Below are 17,390 nucleotides of genomic sequence, written 5' to 3'. Positions count from 1 at the left end.
AGGATCGAGTCCCGCATCGAGTTCCTGGCATGGAGCCTGCTTCTCCCTCTGCCTGTGTCTCTGCCTCTCTTTCTCTCTCTCTGTGTCTATCATAAATAAATAAATAAATAAATAAATAAATAAATAAATAAATAAATCTTTAAAAAATGATTAACTCTTTAGACTCTAACGCTATGGGTGACAACTCTCTGAGACTGATGTATAAGAAAATGTTATCATGTTTAAAATTTCACTTTAGCCATATTCTCCACAAATGTTGGTAGTAGTAGTGGATACTGGACATTAGTGGTAATAATATATTTAAGATGATTGGCTCAGTATTTTTAAGTGTCCCTAAGAAGGACTACTACTGAAGTTTGATGGGGTACAGAAAAATGTTTATATATTCACTTAGTATCTACATGTACTATAATATGTTGCTAAGAAATCTTATAAATAAAAGTCATTCAACATTGAGTGCTATCTCTGGTGTGATTAAAACAAATATGATTGGGGCACCTGGGTGGCTCAGTCTATTAAGTGTCTGCCTTCGGCTCAGGTCATGATCCCAGGGTCTTGGGATGGAGCCCCATGTTGGGCTCCTTGCTCAGCCAAGGGTCTGCTTCTCCTTCTCACTCTCACTCTCCCTCTGTTCTCTCTCTTTCTCTCAAATAAATAAATAAAATCTTTAAAAAAATAAAACAATGATGATAAATGGATAAGGAGCTAAATCCCTAAAGATCAGTCTAAATAAATAAGAAGAAAATCTTCTAATATGATCCGTAAATGATGATGCCATGTTTTCTTTGATCTTTGATACAGAAGTGTCCTCTACTCTTAACCTCTGATAAATAAGATGCGTGGATTTGCAATATGCTACATCATTGCTAGTCTATTACAAACCAAAAGAGAACAGTAAAAAACCTTCACAGTTCCAAAAGGAAGAAAATGTGGACAAAACAAAGAATATTCAAGAATTAGCTCTTTTGCATTAGAGAAACTGAAAAATATCTCTACTGACCTTCTTCCTGATGAAACATCTCAAGTAGAACGATCCAAACGTTTAATGCTTGGTAAATTAATTTAGTCATAAATGAAAGATCACTCAATTGTTTTCTTTCTTAACCTTGGTAATATATTCATAGGTTTTTATCACAGTCATCTTCATATGTTTTTGTATGTCTCAGATATTGCATAATAAAAATGTTTTAAGTAAAGGGTGAACATTTCAAGCAGTGTCTGACAGTATCTTCCTTACTTAAATGACAAATTACCAAATACTTCTTCGCTACAGAAGCCTCTTAAGGAAAAGTTAAAACTTTGGCTATGTTTTATGATTAAGAAACTGAGTTACCACAAATCATTAGACGACCTCCATCTGTAAGTCTTCCTGGTCATTGAACCCAACAGTCACTCTGGGACCAGGAAAGACTTGTTTCTACCATATTTTTGGAACCTGATATTCCCCACAAGGTTTGGTAACAGTGTCCCAAAGCCAAAATGACAAAGGAACTTTGCATTAATAAAGAGAATTTTAGAGCTGCAGTCAAATGTGGAGGGAATAAAACTCCCCCTTTTTCCTTATACCAAAAGTCTTTTCATATTCATGATATCTCCTACTTTGGGGGACAAAAATATAATACTCTGCAGTGTCATTTGCATATGAAAGCCTGCCAAAAAAATTTCAGCTAAATACTCCACTTAAAACTTTAAAAATAAATGCATTCTCTTCCCATTATTCTGGGTGCTCAGTGACTCTAAGAAGGTCAATGACAAACTAGAGGGTTTCTGAAGTCGGGGGCTCAGAGATCTGAAAACTATAATATGTGAAAAATTAGAGAAACTACAGATAATAAGCCTCAGAAAGAAATGGCTGGGGGCATGGGGCAGGGCTGGGCATGACTTCTTCAGGCTTAGCACTGGGCCTGGCCAGAGTATATGCCGTTAAGAGAATGAATCAGCGAATGAACCAGACAGACTCTTGGTGGAGAAGCAGTGGTATGGAAGTGGGAGAACAGGTATCTCATGTTATTTACAGAGCAGTTGTTGGAAGAAACCAGGACTTATTTTTCTTTGTGTTCCTGATATCATGGCTGGTACATAGTTGATGCACAATTAATACCTTATTGGATTTTAGCTCAATCAATGATCATTCTACGTAAATGGTGGAAAAGGCTCCCTTACAAAGACTGAGCCCCCACTTCCTCAACACAAGTCCACCATGGGCCAGGAGCTCAGCCAAGCAGTGGAGGGAGCCAGAGGCGGGATGACCACCAGCAGGGACACTGGAAAAAGACTCTAAGTCACTCTCAGCACCTCAGAGCTCCCTTTCAACATGCAAGCATCAGGACCCTGTGTTATGTTTTTAAGCAAGTGAGCTTGTTAAAGCCTGTTGAAAGCTTGCAACTTTTTTTTTTTTTTTCAGTCTTTTATTAAAAATCCCAGAATGATTATCAGGACTTCAGGGCAGACAACCGGAGGTGACAATGCCCCCCAGTCAGAGAAGCACAAACTGTTAATTAACTTAATGCACAGCTCACCCTGTCTTCCAGCCAGTCTCCCCTTCAGGGATCTGGTGCCCCCAGTCTTTACAGAATACTTTGAAGACAGTATGCTGCCCTGCCTTAGTCTCCTCACACACCCTGACAGCAAAACAAACAGAACATCAAAATACTTTCACATGCACAACAATGACAAGTGTGTTTGCCTGTCTCACAGACAGCATTTTTCCAATGCTGGTCACAACTCATTAGTGCGTCAACAAATTATCTTTGTGACTCCCAATTGACATACATTTTTCATTAATAGCACGAAATGGAAAAGATTGGAGAGGAAATGTCAGAATGCTTCATATACAGTGGTGTACACTGTTTCATGAGAAGTTTATTTTTTTAATATTTTTTATTTATTTATTCATGACTGACACAGAGAGAGAGAGAGAGAGAGAGAGAGATTGAGACAGGCAGAGGGAGAAGCAGGCTCTATGCAGGGAGCCTGACATGGGACTCGATCCCGGGTCTCCAGGATCACGCTCCTAGCTGAAGGCGTCACTAAACCACAGGGCCACTGGGGCTGCCCATGTTTCATGAGAAGTTTAATAAACATGTAAATATTACTGTATAGTATGTGAACATGTAAAATGAAATCATTGTGGATTGAAGTCAAGAAAGTTTGAAAGCCTCTGATGTAAAAGATCAAGAAGACAACAATGATAATGAAGAGAAAGAGCTTTAGCACCAGATTTACCAAAGCTTGAGACCCAATCCTGCCATTTATGTGCTTAATAACCTTGGGCATGTTGCTTACCCCTCTGAGCCTCAGCTGTAAAATGGGAGGCCATACAATACGGTGCCTGATATCCAATAAATACTCGATAAATGACAACTTTTAGAAAAAAAGTCTCCTGTGAGGACCATCCAACTCCATAGGGTCTTTGGGGTAGATCTGGTTGCTTCAGGCCTCATGACACATGCAGATCTGTAGGAAAGATTCACGGGACTCATTAGAAAGGACCCTCCTCTGCACTCACAAGCATGATGTCTGAATGTTAAATATCTGTGCTGGGGTTTTGCAATTACAGAAACAAATTATAGGAAACAAAGCTCCTTCATATTGGGGTAAAAACTGGGAGACGTTATTTCTCAAAACAGGGCTCAGGCATGAGGAAACTCAGTTTTCTGAAATTGCTTGCCAGCAACAGCAATGGAACATCCATCTCAAGAGCAGGCGCCAACACAGAAGCCCTCAGAACCGCGGCTATGGTTCAGGCAGAGGCTGCTCAAGAAAGGGACAGGGTTCTTCGCTGTCTCTACAGACCCTGTGATTCCCAAGGACCCCATCTCTCATGGGCCCCCAATCTCCAATCTCCGCCTGCTTTCAGCAAGTACCATGTAGCCAATCAGTGGCATGAGCTTCAGTGATGTTGTCAAGGGAACTCGGTAGCCTCCACAAACCACTGCCCATCTCCATGGAAGAGGAGAGGTTAGCAAGGAAAATAAGCCTGAAAAAATGAGAAAGTCCCCAGAACAGAGGGAAAGTGACACATTTAGAAAGAAGAAGAAGAAGACAATGAAGAAAAAAGAAACTTGGGGAAAAAAATAAATAGAAAGTCTAAAGACAAAGATTTTAAACAGCAAAAGAGAAGTGGAAAACGAAAAGGAGGAAGACAAAAGAGAAAAGAAGTCATGTCTCTCGAGGGCAAGAGAGCCTCCCTGAGCTGTTTTGTCCACTATCCCATCAGAAGGAGCGGTGTCCAGATGGGGCAGGGCAGGGAGAGAGGAGACAGGGGCTCTCTGAACCCCCTGCATCCTCCTCTCCTCACAAGTCTGGTCCTCAGGCCTGACGCCCACTGGGAAAACCCAGGACACAGGCTCAGAGGCCTCTGTGGGAAGACTCCAGGAGCTGACAGATTTAGTGGGGTAGAGGCAGACACAGCCCGTCCTGCCCTCCAGAGCCAGGTGCCATGTCAAGTGCTCCCAGCTCCTCCCCATCACAGATTCCAGAGCCTTGTCACCCCCAGGACCCCTGCTCCCCACCTGTGTATGTTCCGCCCTGCACTGGACACATTCAAGGGAATTCAGATTATTTTTCTGGTGGCCTGTGGGGCTCAGCTCCATTCTTTGCATTTCAGAGAACTCAGGGAGCAGAGGCCTGTAACCATCGCCTGGCCTGGCATCATGGGAATGTCCTGGCTCATTTGCAAAGGGAACTCCATCCTGCTTCTCCATCTTCCGGTGCCGCCCTCTTCCCCCAGGGGCTAGATGAGCATCTGGCCTGGCACTCACTCCCTCTCGGGACCACTCCTGTTTTCTCAACCTTCCAAATCACATGGAAGAGGTACAGCAAGCGCTTGGAGAACATCACCCGGCACAGTTCCATCCCTGGGGAGGGGCTCACGCTTGCACCTGCCTGGCAGCCTGACTTCAAGAATCTCCCACCTCTCACCCACAGTGTGAAGGCCTGCACACAAATGTCCTTTCAGCTAAAAGGAGCAGGATCCAAGCTTATCATTATTACTCAATACATACTCCTGCAGCAGAAAGGGCAGGGATGGCTCCAGCCAGAGAAAGAGGGGAGGCAAGAGAACTTCACAGTGGAAGAAACACCAGCCTCAGAAAGTCTCCAGGGTGAGGTCCCACAGACCTCCCCAGCTCCTGGTGGGGGAGCAGAGGGTCATAATGCGCAGGCCTTCTGTCTTGAAACTGCGGTGTCTGGGGCCCAGACTGAGAGCGGGCCAAAGGCAAGGAAGCCGGCCTGTGGCCAAGTGGTGCCAGAAGGACATGTGGCACAGAGCGGAGGCCTTGGCTGGGCCTGCGACCTGCAACCTGCAACCTGAGGCAGGAATGACTCCTTGCCACTCCATATCTACTGGCTGCCATGTTCACTCCCCGAAACCTGAGATTTTCCCCTAAAATGGAGACTAGGGATATAGGACTGAGTCTGGTGGGCCAGTCTGGCTCAGGAGGTCAGGAAGGACAGCCTGAGTCACTCCAGGCTCCTGGGGCTGCCTTTGAGGCAGAAATACAGAGCATCTTTGAGGACTCCGGCTCTGTCTGTGGAAAGGTGGGCAAAATGTTTAAAATACAATAAAAGCAAGGCCCAGGGCCCAAAGGGGTCTGGCTCCCTGTTTCTTTGGACTGTCTGTGGGGTGCCTGTGTGCAGGATTTCTGCAGAAGATAGTCCATTTTGTTAAGCCTTTGAATATTCAAATTGAAAGTATCGCGCAATCATTGATTGTCAAATCATGGGTTTCTAGAGGTTTTAAATACTTGGCATGAGGGGGAAAAAACTCAAACCTATACCCGAAGGTATAAAACATTAATTCTGTTTGTCTCCTGCTCCAGGAACCTGGGTGCAGCTGGATGCTTTGTGAAACTTTAAAATGTTGCATCTCTGCTTCTCTGTCTGTACAGGAGCCCTGGGAGGCACCGAGTCCCTGCAGCTGCAGCATCCAGCCAGCGCCCCAGCTTCTGCTGACCACGATGTCGGGTAACTGGGCTGCTTCTCCCGGGGTAGGGTCACGCGAGCCAGGGCCTTTGGGTCCGGGTGTATTTCCACAGCTTTCCCTGCATGGACAGAGAGGCACATAGTCAGGGCGTGCAAGGAGGAGCCGGCGATCCCGAGAGCGCACGGGCCACGCCGTGGCCGCTGCCCCTCGGCGCGCGCTCGCAGGGCAGAGGCCCAGAGGCCGGCCCGGCCGCCGTGGCCTTCGCGGGCCCTGATCCCGCAGCCGCGCTCCTGCTCCTGCTCCTGCTCCTGCTCCGCGGCGCCCGTGACCCCGGGGCTTCGCGGCGCGGCTCTGCGTGCCCAGGAGCGGCGGCGGGGGGAGCTAGAGGCTCGCGGGGAGCCCGGGACGCCCGCGGGGAGCGCCGGCCGCCGGCGGGGCTGGGGCTGGGGCTGGGGGTGGGGGTGGGGGTGGCGGCAGCGGCCCCGCCGACCCCCGGGCTGCACGCGCCGCCCACCGAGCCGCGAGCCGCGAGCCGCCGGCGCGGGGCGCCCGGGAGCGGGGCCGCCGACAGGGCGCGGAGAGCCGGGCCTCGCGGGCCACGGCGCGGGCCCCCCGGTGTGGGCGGCGAGCGGCGAGCGGCGAGCGGCGCAGCCTCCTCTCCCGCGGGGACCCGGCTCCGCGGCCCCGGCGCGGGTCTCCCTGCGGTCGCGCTGCGCTCTCGGCGGTGACCAGGCGCGGCGCTGGCGGCCCTGCACGAGGCCGGGCCGGGCTCCCCCTCCCCGCGCGGCCGCCCCGAGCCTGGGACGCGGCCCCCTCCCCGCGCGGCGCACAGCCGGGTCTCACCTCCTCCCCGGGCCGCCGCCGCCTCGCTCCCCGCGCGCCCGGACTCCCTCCCCGCCGGCCCGGGAGCCCCGTTCGGCCTGGCGGGAGGCTCCGTGCGCCGCCCAGACGCCTGCACCCGAAGGGAGGGGGAGCGCCGGGAAGAAGGGGGAGCAGGAGCGGGCCCGAGCGGGGAGGAGGAAAAGACGCGAGGGGGCAGGCGAGGAAGGGGCCGAGGAAAGACCGGGCCTGGGCGGCGGCCGCTGCAGCAAGGCCCCAGCAGCCCGCGGACCGGGCTCGCAAGACCCCCCGCCGCCCCCCGCCCCCCCCCGCCGCCCGTCCGGGGCTGGCTTCCAGACCAAGGACATGCAGAGGTCAGAGCCTCCGCAGGAGCCTCGCTTGGCCTGGTGGCGAAGGTCGGGACTCGGGGCTTCCACGCGCGGTGGGCCAAGTCACCTGCTACGGATCAGAGAAGGCCCGGTGCGCCGGCCGCGGCCTCTCTCAGGCCATCGCACCTCTCCCCCGCCAGCAGGCTGGGCCCAGGGCCGAGATTCCCCTAATTTAGCCAAGGTGGTGAGCTTCCCTAGGCTGTTCTCACATTCCTGAGCAGAATACCCCGTGTGCTGTTGGTCTAGGGGTAGGGCCCAGCCCCACAGATTTCCATAGGTTCTGCTCCCACTGGGGCCCTGAAGTCTGCCCAGCTTCTCCTCATTTCAAGTTTGAGAAATTTGGGGCTCCTTCCCACCTGTCTTTTAGCATTCTCTTTGCCTTCTTCAGACTTGGAAACCTGGCCTTCTGCATCCAAACCTCCCATTTGACCACTGACTCAGTTGCCTTTCCCCCCAGAAAAACCGAAGGTGTATCAAGGTGTCCGGGTGAAGATAACCGTGAAGGAGCTGCTGCAGCAGAGAAGGGCACACCAGGCAGCCTCAGGGGGAACCGTAAGCAGAAACCCTCTCTTCCTCCCCGTCTTGCCTTTGGCTTCGTTGATCCCTGTCTCTGGAAAGGTGTAGGTGGCCTGGCCGAGCTCCATCGTATACTCAGGCATATTCTCCGCAGTCCCCAGACCTGGCCTTCCTCAGCTGTCTTTGTAACTTCTGTGCTGCCAGGCTTCTTCCCCGTCTGCCACAGGAAGCCACAAAGAACAGCTGGAGCACGTTGTTGGGCTCAGCATTTGGGGGAGCTCATCCCTCACTGATCATGGTTCAATATAATGGGCTTGCAGGTCTGGTGCAGGGAGAGGAGCCAGCCAGCGGGTGAGTAGATTGTTCTGGTAGGAAAACACTGTGTGTGCCCAGACACGTGCCAGAAACTCATTTCATTTTAGTGAGCCCTTCAACGAGAGAATCTCTGTAAAATGCCCCACCCCTGCTTCTCATTCTTATGAAACCCAGCCTCCAAGGTTATTTATCTGTAAATCACCAGGCATAGAAAGTTCCTGAGCAGAAATGGGCCATATATCTGCAGAAGAGACAGCTCAGGGTACAGATACACCTCCTTAATATGAAGCCTTAAGCAGTTAGGTAATCATGAGGTCATACGGGCTGTCATAAGGGTGCCCCACCACTTTATATACTTTCTGAAGCAGGCAGTCCTGCCAAGAGTGCTCAGAGCAGCAGCAGAACTAAATAAACTAGGTAGGGTTCTCCTCCTACAGAGGGCAATTCATTGCTGAAAGCCCTGATCATACAATTGCTTGTGGGTTGCTCTGGGTGTGGATATGGGATATGACAGATGGGCACATATTGCCAATGTTAGGATTGGTTCTGTCTCCAGCTTATTGGCATCCTCCTCCCCACAATGGTTTTTGAGCTTGCTGCGGTTTATGTGCAATGCACGACTTCCTGACATGGGCCTTTGTGGAAGAGGTAAATGATACAGGAGCAGGTTCCAGAACCAGTGGACTGGGTTCAGATCTCAGCTCCTCCATGGTGTGTGCACATCCTAGAGAATTACTCAGGCTCTTCACCTGTTTCCACATCTTGAAGCTGAAGGTAGTAGGATTTTATGAGGGTTAAATGAGTTATTGCATAGAAAGGACTTACAGGAGTGCTTTCCATTTAGTAAGGGCTCAATGAATGTTAGCTGTCATTACTATTATTATCATTTGTGAAAAGGAACAAAAATAAAATTACAACCAAGATTGAAAACTAGCTATCCAGTAATGTCCGTTTGGTCTCTTTGCTCAGAGTTTCGAGTTCAGGCGTGAGCTTGTTGTGATACAGCCCGTACAGCACAAATTTTACATTTGTTGGAGAAGTTAATACCTCCATGTACAGAATTTTAGCTACATAATAAAGCATCTTTCCATTTGCAGAGGGTTTTTACAGTGATTAAAAATTTGCACACTCCTGATTTCATTTAGTTCTTATAGCAACCAAATGAGGTAAATAGATCGGGATCCGCATGCCTCTATTCCAGCTGAAGTTCAAAGTCTTACTAAAGGCAGAGCTAAAAACAGGGCCAAAGTCTTCTTACTCTTCATGTGAAAAAAAAAAGAAAAAAGAAAAAAGGAAACATTCCCACCTATCAGCTCCCTAAATTCATCCTTCTGTAGATCTAGCTGTGCTGAGCAGGAGTCTGGTAGCCTCAACCATCAATTCCTTCAGTTCAGAGATGGTTATAAAATTAATAAGACCAGGAACAATGGAATTGGGAAATGCCTCTGATGCAAAAAAAATAAAATCAGGATGTTCACAATAAAAAATAATCTCTCATTAAGGAGCTTTGTTTGGTACATCGTAGAATTCTGCTTCGATGCACCTGGAGAAGTCCCACTTGAGCATGGTGACTTTATTGCTGTTGGCCTCCTACAGGTTGGTTTGGCCACTGTTCCCCTGTTAGCTAACTGCAGGAATGAAAGCAAGGTAAAACGCTTCACTTGTGCATCTGACCAGTATCCGTTTCCTGGAGCTGTTTGATTTATCTAAGTTCTTCTGAGTTCTAGCTGCCTTCACCCCAATCCCCCACCCCCCAAGAAATAATAAAGCAGTACTTCTGAACCAATGCCTTGCAGGGACATGCACAGCAAAGCTTGCTCTTCTTTGCTTCCTGGAACATTATATTGGCCCATGCCTTCACAGGCACATAGAAGTAATACATAGATGATTTAATTATGAGAGCCAGATGTAAAATCCCTCACCAGAAACCATCAGAAGGATCTGCAATTCTAGGAAAGCTGCGAAGGCATATACTCAGCAGGCAAGGATGGCAGGTGTCAGGGGACAGCGTATGCCTGCTTCTTGGTATAGACCCTTTGGTTTAGCAGTTATGATCTCCAGTTTGTTCAATGGTCAAGGGACGCCTCTGGGAAGCTTCAAGCCAAGGAGAGAGAATTCTATCAGATAGACAAAGCAGGAAGATATTTAACTTAATTTGTTATACAGTCAGAGTAGTATCCGCAATTTGGAATTTTAAGAAGGCAATCATGAATGGAAGTTATAAGATTGAAGCAAATGTCAGGTGGCAAACAGTGCCTGGAGAAATGTCTGCTGCCAAATTTCTAAATTTGATTTTAAAAAGCTTATTTCAGCCAGATCAGTTTGCAAACAACCCTACACACACACACACACACACACACACACACACACACACACAATTCTTTTACCTTTAGGAGAAAGGGAAAGTTGATTTAGTATTTATGAAAAGATACAATTTACTCTTTTCAACCATTAATTTTCTAAACAGCCTTGATGTATCTTTATAAATTGTAGATTGTGGATTTTTTGTGTGTGTGTGCTGTTTTGAAATCTAAGAGAAAGGCACCTTTCTTTGTATTCTTGGAGTGAAATAGAAAGTGAACCCATGACTGGGAAGATAATATCAAGCAGGAGATTGTAAACATACCTGAGGCAGAGAATGTGGATAGGCAGACAAACAGACCATTCCCTGGGAGGAATGGGGTTAATGAGAGCTCTGCCGTGAAGCAGATTTTTTAAAAACCCATTCCTTCCAAGTCCTTCAGCTCGAGCTGCTGCCAACTATTTGCATAAAGACCTGGGGAAGGATTCCAGCTTCCTGGTTCGTGACATTACGGCATGGATCATTTTCAAAATTAACACCACCTCCTGTTTCAGCAGCAGCTGACAGTGTACTCCTCCGTTGGCGTGCTGAATGGGAGTAAGTATAGCCTGTAATCCAAGAGAGAGAGAGGTGTGGTGAGCTTGGTTTCCCAGCACAGGTCACAGAGCAGTGCTGGTCCCTTTAAACTTTAAAGGCACCATCTGAAACCTTAAAAAGAATCCTAAATTACTCAGTGCAATCATCAATTCAATTGGAAGATACAAGATGCTTTACTTTAAATATTTAAGAGATAATTCATAAATTTCAATGAATCTCAGGTATTCAGAGAGAGTGGTGAAATAAGCAAGTCATACAAAGAGGTGAAATACTTCCCGAGCATTACCTAGAATGTAGATAGGCTTCAACTCCCTGACTACAGTATTAAGAAAATGCATCATATTTTAACATTTCATAGCTAGTAAGCACATGTGCATATTTTTAGCTCTCCAGGATTAGCAAAGTCAGGAACTGTGTCGTTTTGGGAAAACAAATTCCTAAGGCTAAGCAGCCAGAGAGTATAAGAAATTTTTGAAGAAAATGATTGACTCAGTCATAGATGGTTGGGATTGAACAGGTTTCACTCTTATTAATTTTAAATTAAGTAGTTTAATAGAAAGGAGTTTACTGAGTATTCTCAAACGGTTCCATTTCTCTATAATACACAAATCATATATATTATATACAAATCATTTTTATCTAAATTCGACTTAAATTTAAATTTTAGGTGGGAAAAATCTGATGGGGGGGTGACCAAGCAAACATAAAAACCAAATCTAAATAATATAGGACTCTGGTTGTATATAACGATAGCCACCTTTTTTTAGAAGAAAGAATCTGGCTTACCTTATTGCAGAAGCAACAAAGTTCATGTGAAAATGGCTTAGCTTTGCCCTGAGAGCTCTGACTTCACTCTGCTCTGTGCTCACGTTCTTGCTTTGGCAGCTGTCCGCAGGCAACGGCGTCCGCCTCTCAGACCAAGTCCCACCATCCCCGGCAGGTGAGTACAGCCAGCGTCCCATTCCCTCCAAACCTCTTTCAAAAGCCCATCTCCAAAGTCTCTCAGTGCTTGATTCAGAGGTGAAGATAGGCACCACCATTTAATTGGAATCCAACCAATCAGAAGGTGAACGAGCCACAGTGACTCCAGATGCAAGGGAAAAAAGGGACATTTTTGTTCTCATTTCTGAAATGTCTATTTTCTGCTTCCTATTCTGTCCCAAGAGTTATTTCTTCCCATTTATCCCAGTTCCTCATCACCAAGTAACTAAACTCTCAGAAGTGTTTTCAGGAACTTGTTATTATTTTTTTTTTAATGTACTGTTAGATGGAATACAAGACACCCTCGGGTTCTAGAATAATGCCTTTGCTCCCGTTGATTTAGTTTCTAGCCCACGGGGTTTGTTTCCCTCCCTTTCTCTCCTCTCCCCAGTGAGCAGTTCAAACAACTGCAGGTTTTCTCAGCTCAATTCGAATAACCGAATAACCATATTACCTATGCCAGCCAGCAGTTGGGTGTTTTAGGACCTCATATGCAAGGAGATCTGTGCTTATGGGGGCTCACCACCCAATGTCCCACTTTAACGTTAAGCATAGGAACCTTGAGACTTCAAAATATCCAGTATTCTGTTGTCCTTTGATGGATACACTCTAAACCCCTCTCCTCTGAACATTTAAGGCTAGCAATCAGACATTGAGCCTATTAATAAGAAAATGGAAGAGAAGTCATGTTTTCAGAATTATTCTTGTTTGGTAGCCAACAATTCATTTTAATTCCCCTAGCATATGGACATGTTTCCTAAGGAAACATTTTTATATTTTGTAATTAATAATAGGTACTACTAATTCACTTTGCATTCTTGGTTTCTATTTTTATAATTTATATTGCCATTCGTATCACTTTTCAAAATATAAGTTACTAGGTATGAAAAGTTTAGGGAAGCAAGAAGCTTAAATCAAGGGCATTGCATCCCGTGGCATCAGAAGTTTTCCTAAAGCCTCACACAATTTTATACGTTACTTCTGAGAGGTGAAGTTACCTGAGCTGCAGATGGGGTGTGGGTGCCTTATGCTCCAAGAAAGGAGAGCCTTGAGCCATTATTTGACTGTGACAGTTGGACACAGGGTGGATTGTCATTCTTTTATTTTCGCCCTGGCCATATTTACAGCCACTTCCCACATTATTAACCAGAGTCGGTCCACTGATTTGAATTCGCTAAGGCAACGAAAAAATCCAAATTGCGTGCCTGTTTACTTTTCTAGAACTTAAGTCCCCCCTTCTCCCCTAGACATGGTTAACATTCAGAATATAGAATTCTATTCAAAGCCATGAGTGCAATTTTTAAACAACAACAACAACAACAAAATGTTATCCTTTTTCCTTTCTCTTCTAGGGCTGTATTTTGAGTCTGAACCAGTTCCTTCTACACCCAATTATTTTCAACCCCGAGAACTTTCCAGTTGTGTTTCCTGTGAAGAAAATACAAGCTGCCTCGACCAGCTCTTTGATTCCTACCTTCAGGCAGAGACACACCTGGACTCTTCGCTCAATGCCACGCAAAGCACTCCGCACTATTTCCCTGACAGCTTCCAAACTGCCCCTTTCTGCTTTAACCAGAGCCTGGTAATTTATCTCAGTTCTTTACAAAAACCTGATTGTTGCCTACTGTAAGGTAGTTGTGCTTTGTAAGAGAGTTTGCATCATCTCGTGAGAAATCATACAAACCCTATCAACAAGGAAGTCATCCAGGAAATGAGCAGAGAGCCATTTAAAACTCAGTGGGGGTCGGAGAAGCCACACGGTGCAGGAGGCAAACCTTTGGATACACACGATGATAATTTCCCAAAGCAGCTCTGCCCAACCACATGGTGTGTGGCAGTAAAAAGAGGTTTCCTGGCAATATTCATTTAATGTTGTTAAACTGTAGTTAAGACATCTGTTCATTGCAAATCATTGATTTAAACAATGATCCCTGGATTTTTTGAGTTCTGGAAGGTCGAATTAAGGCTGCATCTACACAGTACCAAACTGTTATTCTGATAAGGGGTTTTTGTTTTATTTTGACACTGAACTGGCCCCACTAACTGGTTGTTTTGGTCTGGTGTAGGCACAAGAACTCTTCTGAGCCTGAGATGGCTGGTAAAAAAGAAGCCCTCATACTTCAAAGAATTTGGATTGTCTATTCTTGATGAACCTTAAATGTTTGAAAATATGGTATCATTTAAAATGGTGTAAGATTTCCAGTGTAGACACCAGTTGTTTGGGATTTTTAGATACTCCCATGTTGTTTTTTTAACCATAAAAACTAAGTTTTTTTAAAATGTAAATACTTTTTACTTTTGTCAAAAGTCCATGTAGGTATCAGACTAAATTTTGGGGGTATAGGAAATTAACTCCACAGACTATGCACACCAGACCCCTGCACTCTAGTTCCCTTCTGGCTTCCCAAGAAGGCTTTCTCAATCATCATTGTAGGCCTGCTTAAGAGAAAGCAGAGAGTACCTTTCTTCTCTGGGGACAAGACTTCAGTGACTGTAAGAGTAGTTTCACGTTTTGGAGTCTCCCAGACACTGGCCTATTGAAGATCTCAGTTCTTTCTGCCTGGGTATGTTCACTTTGTTCTCCACAGTCAAGGGTGTGGAGGGACATCCAAGGTGCCACCTGCAGCTTATATCGTGGCACACAGCAAGATTTGGTGTGCAGGTGACTTGAAGCACAATGGGATTCTGTGGTTTAGGAACAAAGCATCCTCTAAAGTATGATTATAACAAAGAAAGCCAGTGAAGCAAGGCGATTTATTGTTGGGGAAGAAAAAGACAAATATAGAACAAGGTGTCCTGAAATCATGCAGTCAGCAAATAAAATTACTTCTGCAGACTTGGGTTGGGCTGGGTGTTTTGTTGTGTTGTATTTTTCCCTCTAATGTTCTTACTGTTAATAAATCCTCTCTATTCAGCTTTTTTAATCCTGTCTAAATTATCAAGCTCTTTGTTTCTTGGTTTTCTCTAGACCCCAGGATCGCCTTCGGATTCCTCCACTCTCTCAGGTTCCTTAGACTACAGTTACTCGCTGGCTCAGCTACCTTCGTATGCTCCGGAGAATTACAATTCTCCCCCTTCTCTGGACTCCAGAAACTGTGGCTATCCCTCAGAAGACTACTCCTACTCCCACTTGCCCCCATACACCCAGTACGACTGCTTCTCTTCCGCAAGCACCTCAGTCTGCTACTGTGCGTCCTGTGAAACAGAACACTTGGACACCATCAGAGCATCGGAGTATTTTTCCTATCCCAGCACAGACTATGTGAACTTTGCCCCCTCAGCAGCAGCCACCAGTGATTTCTATAAGAGAGGAGCAAACTGTGACATCTGCTATAGTTAATAGTAATTATGTGAATTTGGAACATGGCGTGAATATCTCTGTTTTTCGACCACACCAAATGACAACTCAAAATATGCAACCTGTTAACAAAATATCACAAGCCCGGTTCCCATGTCACCATTTTCAATGTCCTAATGCTCACTTAGGCATGGATATGAAGTCCTCAGATCCAGTCATTGTGCCACTCCTACTTTGTATGCTTACAGTTAAAACTTTTTGTAGGGAACGTTCAGTTGTTTTACTTTTCTATGTAATGAACAGATGCTAATTTTTTAACTAATAAATTTTGTATTATTAAACATCGGCTTATTTTTTAATTTTCTGATGACAGTTTCCAATTGGTTTGAATAATACCAATTAATTCTGGAAATCACCAATTACATTTCAATAGTTTCATCTCTCTTATTCATGAATTTTAAGTTATTTTAATTTGACGAGATGCCTTGGCTCTCATAGGGATGGAAGGTAGACACAGCTGTGATGGCTGAAAAGGAGAGGCAGTCTCACCTCCAAATGAGGGTGTACATCTTGGAGCAACATCAGAGAAAGACATTCTGACACCTAATGAAACATTAGCTTCTCATATCTAACATTAGTCAATGAAATGTTAATATGACCAAAAGGCACATCTTGCCTACAGCAATATTAACCCATAGATAATTCTTTTTCATGTCCAAAGTGTTGTTTTGTAAACTTTCTGGGAAAATACTTGATCTTTTTTTTCTCTTGAAAGCCACTATGCTGTTGGTGGACCACAAAGTTTGGAATTTGTTGTTACCTTAGATTTCTGAATTTCTGCAGTAAGTCCTTAACTAGGCCTTACACACTCATTTTTACAGATTGGTTGAGACGATTGACCATGTTGTTTATGACTGAATTTCAGAGTTTACTGCCTCTGATTAATCTATTTGAACAAGCCCAACCATCTTTCAAGATGAAGAGAAGTTACCTTGAGCTATGTATGTCAGACTATACTGTTCAGTCCTGTTTGTCAAGGGCAGTAAAGCCCAGGACTTAATCCTTGCAGTGAAGTCAGGGATCATTTTCCATATCCTGAGGTTCTGCACAATGGTGGCAATACTGGTACCATTGGTCCCAGCCATGGCTACCATTTCCCAAGCCCTCTCTGTGAGCCAGAGTTGCCTACAGATTTTCTTACTCCTGTCTCCTCTCCCAAGCTTCACAACATTGAGAGCAAAATTAGAAATCTGAGACTTAGAGAAGTCAAATCACCTGCCCAATGCTACCCAGTCAGTAAGTACCCAGGCTTGGGTCTGAAGAATGCCAGAGCTGTGCTTTGTACTCATCTTTGATAGTGAAAAGTTTGAGCTGTCCTTTGTGGAAGAGTGCTCTGGAACCTATGAAATCACCCCCATTAAACTCCGACTTCCTCATACAGCCACGGGTGTGTCCCACACACAGCTAGTCAGACTGTCCACAGATATGAAGGTGCCAAGCACAAGAGCTGCCAGAGGCCCCCACTCTGGGGACTGAGGAGGAGAAGTTGACAAACCGCCATCTCAGTGGGCCTTGTTCTATCAGGAAGCAGATAGGCTTTCAAAATGACATGCCTAATTGTCACCTCCCTAGGGACTCCACTAAGACTTGGGCAAACAGAACAAGTTGCAACCTGCCTCATGGCATAGTTGTGCCAGGGAAATAGAACAATTGCTGCCTTTCTGAGATGCCAATAAAACTAAATTTTTAATAGTTTCCAACTAAATGGAAACTGACCTTCATCAACAAACATCTATTTGGACAGACCATAATAAGCCTCTGCATGTCATCCACGCCACCCCACCTGAGCTATGCCCAAGGGACAAAGGCAGAGAACCCAAAGATGGCCAGTGGTTGGCACAAAAATATCCTTTTCCTGATGCCATTCTTTTTTTTTTTTTCATTCTCTGCTTCTATCTTGTCCCTTCTGAATCAGTTATCTTGCAGATCTAACCAAGAGCATTTGCTCCTTGCTTCTTATTCTTTCTTCATATGTCCCTTACTATTTGCCTAAGTCTAGTCTAGTCTGGAAAAAAGATTTTTTAAAAATGTGAAACATGGGCTAACAGAGCTACTGCACCTTATAGTGAATAATTCCACCTGAAATTGGTCTTTAAGATCTTTCCAGATATTTGGGCCAACAGGTCACTTGGCACAGAAGAAAGTGAATGAACACTGCCCACCCGGCCCCTTAAGCACTCAGGCTCA

General features: G+C 45.6%; 1 protein-coding gene and 1 long non-coding RNA gene across 14 annotated transcripts; one reads left to right on the top strand and one right to left on the bottom strand.

The window, feature by feature from the left end:
• Positions 1-2,823: 2,823 nt before the first annotated feature.
• LOC111095843 lies at positions 2,824-14,421 on the bottom strand. 9 transcript variants are annotated; one of them, XR_005359301.1, is made up of 7 exons: positions 13,320-13,545; positions 12,300-12,503; positions 11,651-11,948; positions 10,592-10,875; positions 9,888-10,082; positions 5,827-6,044; positions 2,824-3,456 (listed from the first exon to the last, which is right to left on the bottom strand). It is a non-coding gene; the product is annotated as an uncharacterized LOC111095843 (long non-coding RNA). The 9 variants fall into 9 exon arrangements; XR_005359297.1 differs by having other exon boundaries at positions 2,824-6,044; positions 13,320-13,542; XR_005359302.1 differs by lacking the exons at positions 2,824-3,456; positions 5,827-6,044 and adding an exon at positions 7,092-7,867 and having other exon boundaries at positions 13,320-13,542.
• Positions 5,838-15,484, top strand: COLCA2 (colorectal cancer associated 2). Of its 5 annotated transcripts, none has more exons than XM_038536228.1 (6): positions 5,839-5,967; positions 7,592-7,686; positions 10,702-10,864; positions 11,750-11,804; positions 13,198-13,427; positions 14,814-15,484. In XM_038536228.1, the coding sequence occupies exons 3-6, from the start codon at positions 10,859-10,861 to the stop codon at positions 15,183-15,185; spliced, it is 663 nt and encodes a 220-aa protein (XP_038392156.1). In that variant the 5' UTR covers positions 5,839-5,967; positions 7,592-7,686; positions 10,702-10,858; the 3' UTR covers positions 15,186-15,484. The 5 variants fall into 5 exon arrangements, with proteins under 5 accessions (XP_038392153.1, XP_038392156.1, XP_038392154.1 ...); XM_038536226.1 differs by lacking the exon at positions 5,839-5,967 and adding an exon at positions 7,086-7,315; XM_038536227.1 differs by lacking the exon at positions 5,839-5,967 and adding an exon at positions 7,086-7,318.
• Positions 15,485-17,390: the final 1,906 nt, after the last annotated feature.

The sequence above is a fragment of the Canis lupus genome, chromosome 5 (genome assembly GCF_011100685.1).
Source record: "Canis lupus familiaris isolate Mischka breed German Shepherd chromosome 5, alternate assembly UU_Cfam_GSD_1.0, whole genome shotgun sequence".
NCBI classification, from domain to species: Eukaryota; Metazoa; Chordata; class Mammalia; order Carnivora; family Canidae; genus Canis; species Canis lupus.
The sequence above is the reverse complement of the archived record's forward strand: the minus strand, read 5'-3'. Positions and strand labels throughout refer to the sequence as shown.

Coding starts and splice junctions, on each gene's coding strand:
- COLCA2 (XM_038536225.1), top strand. CDS start 5,841: ATGCTTTGTGAAACTTTAAAATGTTGCATCTCTGCTTCTCTGTCTGTA. Junction 7,687..11,749: donor AGGCAGCCTCAGGGGGAACC/GTAAGCAGAAAC, acceptor TTGCTTTGGCAG/CTGTCCGCAGGCAACGGCGT. Junction 13,428..14,813: donor TCTGCTTTAACCAGAGCCTG/GTAATTTATCTC, acceptor GGTTTTCTCTAG/ACCCCAGGATCGCCTTCGGA.